The 17,284-nt window shown below is 45.2% G+C and overlaps 1 protein-coding gene across 1 annotated transcript; it reads right to left on the minus strand.

Annotated features, from left to right (window-relative positions):
• Positions 1-4,148: 4,148 nt before the first annotated feature.
• LOC134407626 (interleukin-36 alpha-like) lies at positions 4,149-12,206 on the minus strand. The gene is made up of 4 exons (XM_063139494.1): positions 12,113-12,206; positions 6,510-6,626; positions 4,820-4,956; positions 4,149-4,370 (listed from the first exon to the last, which is right to left on the minus strand). The coding sequence occupies exons 1-4, from the start codon at positions 12,204-12,206 to the stop codon at positions 4,149-4,151; spliced, it is 570 nt and encodes a 189-aa protein (XP_062995564.1).
• Between the last annotated feature and the right edge of the window lie 5,078 nt (positions 12,207-17,284).

Consider the following 17,284-nt stretch of genomic DNA (forward strand, 5'->3'; position numbering starts at 1 on the left):
CCAGAACCGATCTGTGGCAGGTAAAATTCCCCTACCCCTCCAAAGCGCTAATCCCATACTAGTTATAGGGTTGGAGCCGAAAACCAAAAGAGGCCAGGGTGTGTGGGGAGCGTTCCTTTATAGGCTTGCCCCACCCATGCTAGATGTGTCCATGTGCCGAAGGCGCATGGAGCATTCTTTCTTCCTCCTCCTTGCCGGCAAAAACCTCCTGCTGCCTTAGTCGTGCCAACAGGGCAGAAATAGGGCTTGCGGATAGAGAAGGAAGCTCAGAAATAAAGACACAGACACCAGAGCTTGGGATAATTAGGGCCTCTTTATTTAATTAGGAAATTAATTAGGAAATAAACTTCCATAGCAACACCAGCCTATCTAAAGACAATATTTAGACAGGACTGGACCAAGGAATTGTCCTGAGGAAAGCTGGCTAAAAATCAGGGCTTATCAATGGCATCCTCAGTGTTTGGGGTTCAGGATCCAGTGCTGGAAGAACTGGTGTCTATAAATTAGCCTTCATGAAAAGAAAGGGAATGAAATGATGTAAAATAGGATAACTGTGATCAGATCTGTGAGAGCCAGTGTGGTGCAGTGGTTAAAGTGTTGGACTGGGAGTCAGGAGATCTGGGTTTTAGTCCCCACTCAGCCATGGAAACCCACTGGGTGACTTTGGGCCAGTCACAGACTCTCAGCCCAACCTACCTCACAGGGTAGTTGTTCTGAGGATAAAATGGAGAGGAGCAGGATTGTGTATGGCGCCTTGGGTTCCTTGGAGGAAAAAAAGGTGGGGTATAAATGCAATAATAACAATACAATAAATAAATCTCCAAAGGCTGTGATAGTGGAGGTCATGTCAGAAGTCCCTTGTCCCCCAATACCTCCTATGTCAGCTTCCACTATTGTGTCTCTATTTTATTTCATTTTTCTGCTACAGAGCTAATAGCAGCCAACCAGACCCTGACAATAACATGGTTTATGTTTTTAATAAGGATCTAACAGGGACCAGAGTCGGTCCCAGCCCTGCTGATGCTGAACCTATTTGCCCTTATCACTTGCTGCTGTCTGGGTCATTATTTGTGTGGGGCAGGCTAGCTGGTGGGTCCCTGGAGTTCAGCCCTGAAGTCCAGCGTACTGAATCAAGCATAAGGAAAGGAATGACAGAAAGGTAAGTGGAGGAGACCGTACCTGTTCTGACGAGAAGACGTCCTGTACCTTCGGCTGAAGGGCCTCTGTCTCTTCTCCTCTGAGATGAAGGCAACATTTTATAGCTACTCAGTGACACATGGGTGTAATTTCCATGCTCATGGGTAATCTCAATATGAAGCACTTGGCAGGATGCTGTTTTGAAATTGTGTCACCTGGCACAAATCCTGCAGTGCTGATTGCGTGGGTTAGTCAGATGTGAAACTGACCTTCATATTTGCACTGGCGCAAGAGTTCAGTAGGAAGAATCAACAGCTGAATGTTTCCATGGATTTGCCTTCACCAATAAGTCTCAGCCTTCTCCTTACAAAAAAGCCACTGTTTCCGCAACCCTGTTGCTGTTTTCACACACACACTGTCTTCAACCCATTGTGGTTAGCAAGCCATGCTGGGTTGTCTGAACCCAGACTGCTTCCCACTGGGAATGCTTCCCACATTATGGGGAAGAAGAAACAACCCTTCGTTTCATCGTTGTGTACCTCTGTGTTACAGCTGGAATGCAGTTTGCATGAAATGGCACAATCGATGAAGTTTCTGATATGAAATGCTCTCCATTCTTAACATATTGTGCACAACCAATTCAATGAGTTTGTTTCATTGATTGGTAGACAGATAGATTGATTGATTATTTCATTTATATCCCTCCTTTCTTCCTTTTACAAGAAACCCAAGGTGGCTCACATGTTCATCTTTGGGCCTTGCTAGACCTGCCATTGAATCCGTACTGGAGGAGGGTCGAAGGTACAAGTGTAGGTACAAGTAGCGTGGGCCATCACCCCTGTCTACTCATAAGACACAACGGGCTGCACGAAGGACCCATCGTTTCCACCACTTTTTTAATTTTAAAGGGCCATGTGCGCAGGAGCGCACCAACGATAAAGGTAAGGGTGGTGTGTGTGTGTTTTTTAAAAAAGGGGGTTCCTCGCTCCCCCCTGGCTCCAATGTCCCCCCACTCTGGCTCCGATTACCCCCCTCTCCCCATGGCTCCATTTCCCAGCCCCGGCCATGATCCCCCACCCACGATCTCTATTCCCCCCCCCCCGACCGCAATCCCCTGTCCGCAATCTCCGTTTCCCTCCTATCCCCCCTGGCTCCGATTCCCTCCCCATCTCCCCACCCTGCCCTCATGGCCGCAGCGCTCCTGCAGAGGGATGTGCGCCATCCACTACTTTTCCCAGCTACTCACGAGTAAATGCAGTAGCTGGGGAAAGCGGCGGAACGGGCTACATGCCCATAGTCTCGGGCTCAGCCTGAGACCACAGGAAAAACCAGGCCACAAGTGGTGCCAGTTACCCCAGGGCCAGGGAGGTTTGACCCCTGCCTGAGCCCGGGACCCCCTGTGCGTCCTCTGGACACACAGGGATGAGCCCGGGCCTCTCGTCTAGCAATGGCCTTCCTCTCCATTCAAAGCTTACAAAAGCCCTGTGAGTTAGGTTATCATGGGAGTTGTGAGGATAAAATGGAGAGGTGCAGGATTGTGTATGGCGCCTTGGGTTCTGTCCTCTTCATCCTGACATGGGATGTCTAGGACTGGCTCAGTCCTGTCATGGGATGTCTAGGACTAGACAAGAGGGCTTGCCGAGGAAACCTTGGAGCAGGGCAGGAGGAGATGGTGTCTTAAAATATCCCAAGCAAAAATTTCCTATAGCACATTGTTCTTTATACCCAGTAGGGTAACATAGCTCTGATCGTCATCTCCGTTGCCTTGATACTGAAAAACCTTAACCTCTGTTCTCTAGAATGCCTAGACCGAGCAAGTGCAAAGTAGTGCAGAATGTCCACACCACAACTCTCTGGTCAGATCATCTGCACCCACATACATAGACGAGGAAGGGGAAAATAATCAAATGATCATGTAAAAATCAGAGATTCGTACGAAAAGAATGATGCTGTCATACCTGCTGTAGCAATGATAGACTTGTGAGTTGGGGCAATCCTTCCAGTTCCCTGCTAATACTTTCATGAAAGACACCTTTTGGATAAAAGTTAAATTCACATTGCTATATTTTAAAGATTTGGGTACTTTTTTAAAAGACGTGTTCCCTTTTTATTTGCTTGAGGTTTACACTGCACAATACTGTTTAATTATTCTTTTGACGTGCAATCCTATGGCCAAATTCCATTTCAGAGAAGGTATGATATCAGACAAAATCTAGTTGATTGGTAACCTACCTGATTTTCAGTATTTACAATTAAGGAGTTACTGAATGAATATACTGGAGCCCAACTATCCACTCAGAAAGCTGAAATACATGGAAACACTAACTGCCAGTGATGAATCAAAAGGGCAATTGCTAATGATTTATAATTGCTGAATAATCAAATTTAAAAGGCTACAGGGGAAGGGATCTTGGGATACTCACTGCAGCACAAGGATGTACCACATAACAGAATGTTCTCCATCATTTGTTTCTAACATTGGAAATTCAAGGCAAACAGAGCATATCTTTATTGTATGTGGTAGGACTGCCCATAAATAGAGGTGTACTGGCAGCAAATAATTAATACTGTAAAACAAATCACAAACCACAAAATTGGATTAAATCCTTTACTGATTTTATTCAATGTGATAGTGCCTAGTCTACCAAGAATAAGTCTATGTTCCAATCTGTTAATTGCTGCTAAGAGTAGTTTGGTAAAGAAATAGGAAGACCTCCTACAACCGCGAAATGGCTGCCAAAATGTTGAGATTTGGCTGAGATGGACCATTTAATGGAGGCAGGTGGGAATTTGCAAGCCGATCCTACAGCAGGTAAATTGATATTTTTTTGTTATTTATGGGAAAGTGTTTTGTGACCATGTCAGATTGGATCATTTTTGTTTCTTTTAAACATATATTTACTACCAAAGCTCTGGTCTATATAGTGTGTTGTATCTAACTTTGAAAGAAAGAAAGAAAAAAGAAATCGATTAGATGTAGCATCTTCCCCCTATTTCATAACAATTCTGGTTCATTTTGGTTCCTTTTTGTCAAAATAAAAATCAGTGATCTCAGTTTGTCCCGGGTGACTCAAAGCAATGGGCTTGTTTGGCTCAGTCGAAGTACTTATGAACCAACCCGGGAAAGCTACAGATTCAACATTGCAGGGGTCATTGCTTGGTCCAGTCTTACTGAAGAAAGTGAAGCTCTTCAATTCTTCATTTTTGTTGTAGAGATCCATGATCCTCTTTTCCTAAAACACACACACACACACAAAGGCTAGTTAAAAATTGGTTAAAATTGGAAGAGTTGTGTATGATTCTAGGCACCACATTTCCAGAAAGACATCAATGGGTTAAAACAGGTTCAGAGAAGGGCAACTAAGATGATAGAGGGACTTGAGGACATGCTGTATGCAGACAAGATGTTGCAAAGGTGGAGCAAGGGGGATGGGAAGTGAAGCCCACCCATCCAGTCTTGCAGGATCTCTTGAAAGTGCCCATGATCAGTTGTCGCCAAAACCCCACAGCAATCCACTTGTGAGGTCCTATTCTGTGATACAAGATAAGAGGATTCCTCTTCCTGCCTCCTCCCCAAGACCCCAGTAACCTCTGGGCCAGAGGTTGCCCACCCATGATATAAATCATCTGTATCCATTTCTTAGGGAATCAAAAGAGTTGTTGAACCACAAACGGAACTCACCACTATCTGTAGTTGAGGGTGGCCACCAGCTTCCACACAGGACAGGACATGCTTTCCATCTTTGTGGCCCAGAATGATAGGGTATGTATTTTCTTTTTCAGGAATGGCTCTGTTGGGGACCACAGCTATTAACTCCTCTGGAGATGAAGAACAGGCCAGGAACAGGGTCAGTGGTACAAGAGAGAGAGAGAAATCATCTTTATTTGAGACAGCGATCTTAGGCCACAGCTAGACCTAAGGTTTATCCTGGGATCATCCAGGGTTCGCCCCTGAATGAGCACTGGATCCCCTGTGTGTCACCTAGATGAACAGGTTTGGCCCCTGGATGATCCAGGGATAAATCTTAGGTCTAGCTATGGCCTCAGATGAGAAGCCAACATGAATGGAAGTTTAACAATAAAATTTAAAGCAACAGAAATTTCCCATCAGAATAAATACAAGTCAGAGCTCCATTACTACACTAGAAAAATGTTCAATTTTCCTATCATTGATTCTGTTACATACAACTAGTAACCAGTACAGCCCTCAGGTGATTCTGTGCCCCACTGCAATTTGCACTCCCATTATGGATTCTTTTTAAACAGAAATTGTTGCCTCATTACATCAGTACCAATCTCTATGCTAGATCACATCTTTCTGTATATATGTGCTGTGCCCTACCACTGAGCTACAACCAATTCTGTCCCTTCCGAATGACCCATAATCTCTGGTTCCCCAGATTACACTTACACTTACACTTACACTTACACACACACACACACACACACACACACACACCCTTTGCTGGCACTATTCTGCCCACTCATTTTGTGGGAAACTAGCTGGCCCCCACCTTTCACTTTTTCTTTCCAGCGAATGAAGTTATAGCAATGACTGACGTTTGGAAAAGTGGAGGTAGCCAATAAAGCAAAAAAGAAGTCTACAGTGGCACACCTATTGTCTTGAGAAAGAACATCATGGTTCATTTTTAACCCATTCTTTGGCCTTCCCTGATGAAAAAGTGATTGCTGCCACATAGAAACCAATCCAGAAAACTAAGATTTCAGTCAAGCTGTGATTCAGCTGGAGTGTGAAGGGCTCTATCCAAACCCAAAAAAGGAGCAGCAAAGGCAACAGTTCGTGATATTTCTAACTCAAGTCTTATTTATAGACAAAAGTTCGTGATATTTCTAATTGAAATCAAACTCAACTCCCTCCATGTTATTTTTTAAACGTTTTCTAAACGTTACTCCATAATTATGTTGCCAGAGGCAGGGCTATGGCTCAGGGACTGTGAGTTACACCAACATTTAATTTTTTTTCTTATACTACTGTGACCATGCGTAAAGGAGGACAGGGCTCCTGTATCAGCAGTGGAAACTGCCTCCAGACAACATGTCTGTCTATTGAAAGAAACAATGGGGTGAAAAGGCTGGGAGTACAAGTTTCACAGAGGACAGGTCTACCCAGCTTGGAAGACCAGGTACTGGGGCCACTGAGACACCAGATCTACCAGAAATGATAGACCTGCTACCTGACATTACATATTACCTAATGGAAAAGTCAAAGAGCAGCATTTCTGGTGTTTCCTGAAGAGCATGTGGCTGAATCAGAACCTTCCTAGTTATCCAATTCCAGAATATGATGTGTTCAATCCGTAACTGAGGTGGGGTGGGAGTGACAAATGCAAAGTAAGCATATGAGCTCTTACCTGCTGAGTTGGAATTTTTGGGGCCTGCTATCAGAGTGTTGTTCTCCCAGGAGAAGAACTTCTGGTTAATATCCCAAATGCTGAAGAGCCAGGGTTTCTCTAACTTATGATTGTCGACTAGGATGAAAATACATATTTTTAAAAAACTTACCCATCCATAGACAAGAAAATAGACATTATGGGGAAGAAGAAACAACCCTTCGTTTCATCGTTGTGTACCTCTGTGTTACAGCTGGAATGCAGTTTGCATGAAATGGCACAATCGATGAAGTTTCTGATATGAAATGCTCTCCATTCTTAACATATTGTGCACAACCAATTCAATGAGTTTGTTTCATTGATTGGTAGACAGATAGATTGATTGATTATTTCATTTATATCCCTCCTTTCTTCCTTTTACAAGAAACCCAAGGTGGCTTACATGTTCATCTTTGGGCCTTGCTAGACCTACCATTGAATCCGTACAGGAGGAGGGGCGAGCCCATGCTACAAGTAGCGCGGGCCATCACCCCTGTCTACACATAAGACACAACGGGCTGCAGGAAGGACCCATCGTGTCCACCATTTAAAAAAAAAATCAAACGGCCATGTGCGCAGGAGCGCACCAACAATAAAGGTAAGTGTGTGTGTGTGTGTGTGTGTGTGTGTGTGTTTTTAAAAAAGGGTTCCTCGCTCCCCCTCTTGCTCCGATGTCCCCCCGCTCTGGCTCCGATGACCCCCCTCTCCCCATGGCTCCATTTCCCACCCCCGGCCACGATCCCCCACGCACGATCTCCATTTCCCCCCTATCCCCCCCTGGCTCCGATTCCCTCCCCATCTTCCCACCTTGCCCTGATGGCCGCAGCGCTCCTGCAGAGGGCTATGCGCTGTCTACTACTTTTCCTGGCTACTCACGAGTAAATGCGGTAGCTGGGGAAAGTGGCAGAACGGGCTACACGCCTATAGTCTCGGGCTCAGCTTGAGACCACAGGAAAAACCAGGCCACAAGTGGTGTCAGTTACCCTGGGGCCAGGGAGGTTTGACCCCTGCCTTAGCCCAGGATCCCCTGTGCGTCCTCTGGACACACAGGGACGAGCCCGGGCCTCTCGTCTAGCAATGGCCTTCCTCTCCATTCAAAGCTTACAAAAGCCCTGTGAGTTAAGTTATCATGGGAGTCGGTGACTGGCACAAAGTCACCCAATGAGCTTCATGGCTGAGTAGGAACTAAAACTCAGCTGGCCTGAGTCTCAGTCCAACACTCTGACCACTACACTACAGGGGCTGTCTTTCAACTTGTTCATCCAGTGTTAAAACCAGAGGTATGTGTGGATCTCAGAGCAGAGCCTTTGAGAGATCCATACCTCATTGAGAATGGCCAAGCTTGTGGGTCTTTTTATAATGTACCATACACTCCCTGCTTTGCTTCACACCTTTGCTATTGGACCTTTGGCTTTGAATCCTTCCTTAAGTTCCCACATTTACATTTATTTGGCTGCACTATCCCCTCTCTATACACAGCAGCCAACCAAGATCAAACAGTTATTGAGACTGAAGTTTGTTTAGACCTGTTCGTTTCAATGGGATTGACATGGATGAAAACCAAACGCACCAGTTTAACTGCTTTGTGAAGCTTTGCTTCTGTCCTCTTCATCCTGACATGGGATGTCTAGGACTGGCTCAGTCCTGTCATGGGATGTCTAGGACTAGACAAGAGGGCTTGCCGAGGAAACCTTGGAGCAGGGCAGGAGGAGATGGTGTCTTAAAAATCCCAAGCAAAAACTTACTATAGGAGCGGATCTACACAGAAGCCAGATCTACACTACTGCTTTAAAGCACTTTATAACAGTTATAAAGCGCTTTAACTGCTTTAAAGCGCTATAAAACTGTTACAAAACGCTTTAAAGCAATAGTGTAGATCCAGCCAGGGTCATCGGGGTGCCCTGAAGGCGCTTGCGTGCGCCTCCAGGGCGCCCCGAAACTCGTAGTGTAGATACCTGTAGATACCTGTCCAGAAGAGGAGGAGGCGGAGGAGGAAGAGGCGAAAAGTTCCCAGGGCTCCTGTCAGATGCGAGGGTGCCTAGAGCGTCCTTGCCGCCGCCACTCACCTCCCCGCTGGCCTCCTGCTGCCAGCGAAAGAGCCACCCGGGTTGGAGAGCTTCCGCCGAGGCACGCAAGTGCCTTCAGGGTGCCCCAACGACTCTGTGTAGATCCCCTCTAGCACATTGTTCTTTATACCCAGTAGGGTAACGTAGCTCTGGTCTTCATCTCCATTGCCTTGGCATTGAAAAACCTTAACCTCTGTTTTCTAGAATGGCTAACCCAGGCAAGTGCAAAGTAGTGCAGAATGTCCACACAACAACTCTCTGGTCAGATCACCTACACCCACATACATGGACGAGGAAGGGGAAAATAATCAAATGATCATATAAAAATCAGAGATTCGTACCAAAAGAATAATGCTGTCATATCTGCTGTAGCAATGATAGACTTGTGAGTTGGGGCAATCCTTCCAGTTCCCTGCTAATACTTTCAAGAGAGACACCTTTTGGATAAAAGTTATATTCACATTGCTATATTTTAAAGATTTGGGTACTTTTTAAAAAGACACTATCCCTTTTTAATGGCTTGAGGTTTACACTGCACAATACTGTTTAATTATTCTTTTGACATGCAATCCTATGGCCAAATTCCATTTCAGAGATTTTCTCGGAGGGGGGGGCTCCCCTTGCTGAGTGGGGCCAAAGGCAAAAGGGGCGTGGCCAAAAAATACCCCTAAAAAGCCAGCTTATTGAAGCTTAAAGCTCCTACTGCTAATAACTAAGCCTTAGGAGAGGCATTTCACCTTTTTAGAATTGGTGGAAGATTGCACAAAATTGCACAAAAGTTGGCATGCTGACAAAGATTTGATGGTTGATGAAAAGAGTGCAGGCTAGGAGGATGTTTTTTTTGGGGGGGGGGCAGACCTGAGGTTCTGCAGCTGGAGAGTCAGATACCTACACCATTTGCAAACTTGCAACTAATCAAAAAGAAAGTAATTATTTTTCACCTGGCTTTGGAAAGTTATGGAATAAATCTTTCATTTGCTGGTCCACAGGCTCCTTGGGCAACTTCATCAATACAGTTTCTCCCACTTTCTCCATTTCTTTTCAACGGTGGATTGAAGTTCCAGGTATTGGTTGATTGATCCTTCTGCAGTCACAGCTGTTAAAAGAGAGAGAGATCATAGGCAGTTATTGAGTGACAGGCAGCAGGCAGCTAATCCTGCAAAACATTCTAAACACAGATGGTGATGGAGCAGGTCCATGGATTGTCCCATGCTCTATAGCGCAGATTCAGCAGAAGAAACCAAGACAGGTGGAGGAATATGGAGCAAATGGCCTGACAGAGGCAGGCAGAAACAGGGGGACATTAAAAAAAAAATTCCAAAGAGTTGTCCTCACTTAAAGTTGAGCAAAGAGAAGGATAAACACACATCCCAGAGGAGTTTAGAAGAAGGTAGAATGAGGGACAGTACTAGAGGTGGACTTAGAAGGTGAGGAGGAGGAATAAAAGCTACAAGTCACACCATCAACGTTTTACTTAGCCCAGGAAAAATACCCAGAGTCAGGACTGAATGATGTTATTGCAGGACCAGAAAAGGCAGTGCAGTCTGACTCGTGTCTGCTAAAACCCCTGCTTTTGTAAATTAGTCTTACAGGGTTCTTTGTCTTCTATGCTGGAATGGACTAACAGGGCTGCTCTCCTGGAATCTGCCCCAAGCTATATCAGTGTAGGTATTAGGGCCAACACCTCTGCAGATGTACCTCAAGAAGACATGGGAAATGACTTGGAATCATACTGGGTGGGGAGTTGTTGTCGAGGTGCCAAGCTTGCAGGACGAAGAGAATGGCGAGAATAACTTTGACAGAGTGGAGGAGGACCAGCTGCAGTCTAATCTTGCAGATAGAGAAGGAAGCTCAGAAATAACGACACAGACACCAGAGCTTGGGATAATTAGGGCCTCTTTATTTAACTGGGAAATCCACTCCTCCCTGGATCTGCATGTGAGAGTGCAGGAATCTAATTAATCCTTTCTCCAGGCAACCAGCCTGTCATTATGGGCGAGTCACTTGGCCAAGCCAGGAGTCAGGTAAACCCCAGCTCCATTCTTGAGCATGCATGGGGGAATTACCCCATTTCACCCCCGCTCATGGCGCCACAACTCTGAGTAGGTGAGACAGAGAGGTCCCCAAGGGCAAGACATATATCCAGAGCCGCACAGCCCAATCATCATAAGATGCCAACTAGTGGTCTCCAAACCTCTTCTGATGTCCTGAGGTTCCTGCACAACCCTGCCCATTCCAAACAACCTATTTACCCATCCTTGACTAAATGAAATACCAGTATGGAGTAGACAATCAACCTGTACACCTAACCGATCTGTGGCAGGTAAAATTCCCCTACCCCTCCAAAGCGCTAATCCCATACTAGTTATAGGGTTGGAGCCGAAAACCAAAAGAGGCCAGGGTGTGTGGGGAGCATGCCTTTATAGGCTTGCCCCACCCATGCTAGATGTGTCCATGTGCCGAAGGCGCATGGAGCATTCTTTCTTCCTCCACCCTGCCGGCAAAAACCTCCTGCTGCCCTAGTCGTGCCAACAGGGCAGAAATAGGGCTTGCGGATAGAGAAGGAAGCTCAGAAATAAAGACACAGACACCAGAGCTTGGGATAATTAGGGCCTCTTTATTTAATTAGGAAATTCACCCCTCCCTGGATTTGCATGTGAGAGTGTGGGAATCTAATTAATCCTTTCTGCAGGCAACCAGCCTGCCATTATGGGCGAGCCACTCGGGCAAGCTATGAGTCGGGTAAAACCCAGCTCCATTCTTGAGCTACACTTGCATGGAAGAGGAGATTAGTGAGAATAATAGTGACAGATGGGAGGAGGACCAGCTGCATTCTAAGCATCTGGATAATAGCCAGCCATGGCCCTTTGAACCCTTGGGAATGCAGGATCCTAATGAGGAGGGACTAGGAGAAGAGATCCAAAAAAGACATCAGAGGAGAAGGAAGGAGCAACACTGAGACACTTGGTGCTCCATGAAGTTTGTAGCAAGAAGGGTGACTTCCTGGAAACATCCACCTTGAAGGCAGGACTTGGTTGTCCTCTCAGATTGTGAAGGGATGGCCATGGGACTACTGCTGGTTTCTTCACAGCTGTTTTTCATAGTGCTCTAACCAGAAATAGCTAACAGCAGCTTATGGAAGACTATATTGTACAAATCCAGATAGGAAAGTCTGGTCCTAATTTCTGAATGTGGATTACATCTGTTGCCCGACACAATGATCATCTGTCTGTAGTCTGCATAATAAAGATGTTTGACAGGAAATACAACTCTTAGCCGCTTATCTGGAAAGGAACCCAGGAGCTGGACACTTGACAATCAGCTCTATCCTCATCATGTCAATCCTATCCATATCTCATGTCAAGTTCTCTGTCATCAGCTTTACACTTAGAAGTGTTATGACTTCTTTCCTGATTGAAACACCTGTTCCTTTCACTGTCACAGCTTGAGACTTGTTCTCTCTTTTCTGTCAGGTTGTTTTGGATATGCTCCAGTTTTGTCTGACTCTAATTAAAATACCTGTGCCTTTCACTTGCCCTAGAAATTCAACAGATCCAGTTTTCTCCATTTTTGCACCACCCTTTTTGGTGAAATCTATGACTGTTGGATTCATCCCCGTTATGCAGTCAGGAACGGATCCGGCCACCATCTTCAGAATGAAACAAGCAGTTCTTTGATAGCAGACCCTAATAATTCAGAGGTAGCCCCCCCCCCCGGGAAATCTGAAATGATGGGGGAATAGTTTTAAATATGTGCATTTTCATTTCAACTCTGATCCATCCAAAGGCCAAAATTAAGAGAAATTGCACCTAGGAATTAGAAAATGCAGTGTCAATTCTTTGTTTTTTGGCCCAGAAAAATAACCCAGCAGACATAGTTTTCTCTTTAGCTTTTGTAGCATATATAGCACTGCCCTGAAATCTGACAGGACAAAGGGTGGTATAAAAAGGTCACAATGACATTGGAGCCCCCATCTATCCTACGCCTCATCAGGCAGAGGCATTTTGACTCCCATCCCTGCTTTTTAGCCTATTTAGCTAAGTGGACCTCTAATTCCATCTAGCTAGGTTACCTCTGGGTAGGTGGGTGGGTGGGTGTGGAAATGGAGAAGCTCATGGATCCAGCCGATCCTTGCCTCTCCTTCCCTCCCCTCCTCACCCATCATGCCAGCTTTTCTCCCTTCCCACCCCTCTTGTGAAGTCACTCTTGCATCCTCGGAAGAGGAGCTACTGCAGAGCTTTCCATTGCAGCTGGAAGGGGGAAGGGGGTAAATTCTCTCTTGGATTCCACTGAGGCCACACTGAGATCATAGCTATGGCTTCAGTGGGAAATCGTCACCCAGGGACCATAGGATTGTTCTCAATAGGCTTTAAATAAACAAACATCTGCACTTCCATAGCAACACCAGCCTATCTAAAGACAATATTTAGATGGGACTGGACCAAGGAATTGTCCTGAGGAAAGCTGGCGAAAAATCAGGGCTTATCAATGGCATCCTCAGTGTTTGGGGCTCAGGATCCAGTGCTGGAAGAACTGGTGTCTATAAATTAGCCTTCATGAAAAGAAAGGGAATGAAATGATGTAAAATAGGATAACTGTGATCAGATCTGTGAGAGCCAGTGTGGTGCAGTGGTTAAAGTGTTGGACTGGGAGTCAGGAGATCTGGGTTTTAGTCCCCACTCAGCCATGGAAACCCACTGGGTGACTTTGGGCCCATCACAGACTCTCAGCCCAACCTACCTCACAGGGTTGTTGTGAGGATAACATGGAGAGGAGCAGGATTGTGTATGGCCCCTGGGTTCCTTGGAGGAAAAAAAGGTGGGATATAAATGCAATAATAACAATACAATAAATAAATCTCCAAAGGCTGTGATAGTGGAGGTCATGTCAGAAATCCCTTGTCCCCCAATACCTCCAATGTCAGCTTCCACTATTGTGCCTCTATTTTATTTCATTTTTCTGCTACAGAGCTAACAGCAACCAACCAGACCCTGACAATAACATGGTTTATGTTTTTAATAAGGATCTAACAGGGACCAGAGTCAGTCCTGGCCCTGCTGATGCTGAACCTATTTGCCCTTATCACTTGCTGCTGTCTGGGTCACTATTTGTGTGGGGCAGGCTAGCTGGTGGGTCCCTGGAGTTCAGCCCTGAGGTCCAGCGCACTGAATCAAGCATAAGGAAAGGAATGACAGAAAGGTAAGTGGAGGAGACCGTACCTGTTCTGACGAGAAGACGTCCTGTACCTTCGGCTGAAGGGCCTCTGTCTCTTCTCCTCTGAGATGAAGGCAACTTTTTATAGCTACTCAGCGACACATGGGTGTAATTTCCATGCTCATGGATAATCTCAATATGAAGCACTTGGCAGGATGCTGTTTTGAAATTGTGTCACATGCCACAAATCCTGCAGTGCTGATTGCGTGGGTTAGTCGGATGTGCAACTGACCTTCATATTTGCACTGGCGCAAGAGTTCAGTAGGAAGAATCAACAGTTGAATGTTTCCATGGATTTGCAATAAGTCACAGCCTTCTCCTTACAAAAAAGCCACTGTTTCCGCAACCCTGTTGCTGTTTTCACACACACACTGTCCTCAACCCATTGTGGTTAACAAGCCATGGTGGATTGTCTGAACCCTGCTTCCCACTGGGTGGCATTTTTGTGGGCAAGAAGCAACCCAGACAAACCATGGCTTGTTCTCTGCGGGTGTTAGCCATGATTGGTCAGAAAACCTGCCCCCTGTGCTGCAGTGTCAGCCCCTCCACAATTACCCAAACGGCACTTTGGAGGGGCTGTCATATTCACCAACCCCTGTTTCAGGTCCTGACATTTGTGCAAAGTTGTTGTTGTTTCTTCTCAGGTTTTCTCAAGTGCCCACTTGCAGCTTTGAGAATATATATACGGTAACCTTGTTTTCTCTATCGCCTTGTATGTTTCATCTGTCAAAGGGAATAACTGCAATATGAAACATACAAGGTTATTGACAAGATGGGAATGAATAAAGGGTAGTTGGACAGCTGTTGACAGGTCAGGGAAAGGGTAACACATCAGTCATTCCCAAGGTTTGAAGTGTTGAACTGACCATAGGGGGCGTCCTGTTTCCATTGCACATTTCCCCAAGTCTCCAGCAAGTCATTTTAAGACTGATCTAGGGTCTACGCCCTTTTTGCAGTGAATGGGACGTGGGGCTGGGAGATGGGAGCAAAAATGGAGTCACGATTGAAGTGGGGAGAGGGAGGGGTTCTACCATGGAGGACCCTGGGATATGAAGTGGAGGACCAAGGGGAGAGGAAAGAGAGAAGATCCCATAGTGAGAACCATCATCTGTTGGGTGCATCATGGGTTGTTCTGCAAACAGCCTACACTGCATGGCTTGTTTACCAGGGTGGGTTGACATGTCGTGCAAACCCAGCGGCTGCTTTCACACCCACCCACTGTCATTTAGTGGTAGAATCCTGGCAACCAACCTGCAAGGACCTTCTGGACCATTTAACAGATGGCAACAATTTTGTCATGGCTCATCTCATGTTCAAGCAACTGAAACTTGCACACTCAAAAGCCAAAATTAATGATGACTTCACCAAACATTCCTCCTGAAAAAGAGCTTTATCACACCAGTGTTATACTGTGCAATCACTGTGAATTGCAGTGCATTGCAATCCAGTGCATCGAGTGAAGTTTTCCATCTTATAATCTGCTTTCATTGTGAAGTACTCCCATGCATCCTGCTTTAATTGTGCTTCAAAGGCAAAAGACTCAACCTATTTTGGTACAACTTTTGGAGGAAATCATTTGTTGTTTTCCGAGCGGCCACTGGGGGCGCAGGAGGAGGATTTAGTACAAATTAAACAAATGTTTACATCTGCGTAAGTTTTAAAGATAAAAGCATCAAAATTGGCACAGTAATAGATATTAAGGAGAGCTTTAAGTATACCAAATTTGAATCAGATTGGGTCATCCATTGATTTTTTATGATTTTTTTTACATTTCCCCCTGAAACCCATTTCCTCGTATGCAAAGGATCTTAGGAGCGCTGCCGCCCAGGGTGTTATTTAGCTAGCAACAACAACAACAACAACAATGACAGCTAAATGCTAGAGGGGATAATTTGAGGGAAACAGGTACGTGGGAGGAAGCTATAGGTCATCCCAAGTCCCCCTTGGAATCTACGGAATGGTTTCTTGTAAACCTCACCCTGTTCTCGATTATTGTTAAGACTCCTCCTTTGATTACACTATGGTTCATTGATTTCCCTGACACTTAATATTACTTTTAAGGTGAGGCTGATCAAACGTATATTTGGCCAAGCATTGTGACCTGACTTTCAGAAAAGCTCAGGATGGTTGCTTGTGCTCTGGTGTGTTTCAGATTCTAATCATTAGGTTTGAAATGGAATAAAGCTGCCAGCTAAAAATGTTGGCTGTAAAATGGAGCTAGACAGAAAATTCATACTTAATCTCATGGCTCAATCAGGTGAGATGTTATTATACCCACATACAAAACTTGTTTGTTTATTTGAAGTTCGTATATACCATCCTTCCTCCAAAAGGGGCACTTATCGGTATCCAATATTAATAAAACAATGCCAATAAAACAATGCCTGGTAGAACAAAACCATGGCAGTAAAAACAAAACAAAAAAAATACCATTTGTCATAGACTTCCCTCTATTTTTAGTTCAGGCCATTTTTGTGTTGATTCCAGTTTGTCCTCTAAAAATCCGTAAGTCTGGATGCTGTGGTATATTAAATCTAAACCTTTTCTGAGCTTTTCTAGAGGAAGCTTTTATTCTACACTCGTCATTCCTCATTCACAGTTGTTTACTGGTATCATGTTTCCCAAACCCTCCCGCCTTTTTGGGAGACAATATAGAGGTCTGCCACGTAATCCATAAAGCTTTATTCAGGCAATAAACATCTCTTTCTGCCTGAAGAGAGTCTAATCTCTAGGAACTTTCTTCTAGGCAAAACTATGCAAACTAAGGCCACAGCTACACCTAAGGTTTCTCCTGGGATCCTCCAGGGTTCGCCTAGATGAACAGGTCTGACCCCTGGACGATCCAGGGATAAACCTTAGGTCTAGCTATGGCCTGTGTGATACAATTATCCTTTCAAGAAAATGGGAAAGCCTGTTCCGGGAATGCTTTAACTTCAAGGAGTCTGGTTATGAAGAAGCCTTTGGCAAAAAGCTAGCTGGGCCAACTTTCTCTCGCCTTCATTTAGCTCCGCCCTTTTGAGTCTGTGGTGGACTCTAGAATCAGCTAGCCCTGAAGTGCCCTCCCCCTCTGAAGAATACTGATTTCCCACAGACTGTGTTGTTAATGTTTTCAGTGATAACGTCTGGTGAAGGTTCATTCCCAGCTGATGACGAGCCCATGAGAGTCACCTCCCACACTTCCCGTGTAGGCTGGTACGTTTCTGGCACCGTCTCTTCTGCTTCGGAATCTGATACTGATTGATTGCCTGAAACTCCTTCCCCCAGCCTAAGGGGAACAGACCTATTCATGACCACAGGTGCTTTATACGATGCCATGACCCACCAGTTTCATGGCTGTTTTTTAAGAGCACTTGGGTGGGAGGAATCTGATATTTGGGGGTATTACAAAGAAAAGTGCTAGTCCCTGCCAGAATACTTGTATTATTCAACTAAACCATAGTGCCACTTAGAGGTTATGTAGCGGAAACTACAGAAAGA

The sequence above is a fragment of the Elgaria multicarinata genome, chromosome 12 (genome assembly GCF_023053635.1).
Source record: "Elgaria multicarinata webbii isolate HBS135686 ecotype San Diego chromosome 12, rElgMul1.1.pri, whole genome shotgun sequence".
NCBI classification, from domain to species: domain Eukaryota; kingdom Metazoa; phylum Chordata; class Lepidosauria; order Squamata; family Anguidae; genus Elgaria; species Elgaria multicarinata.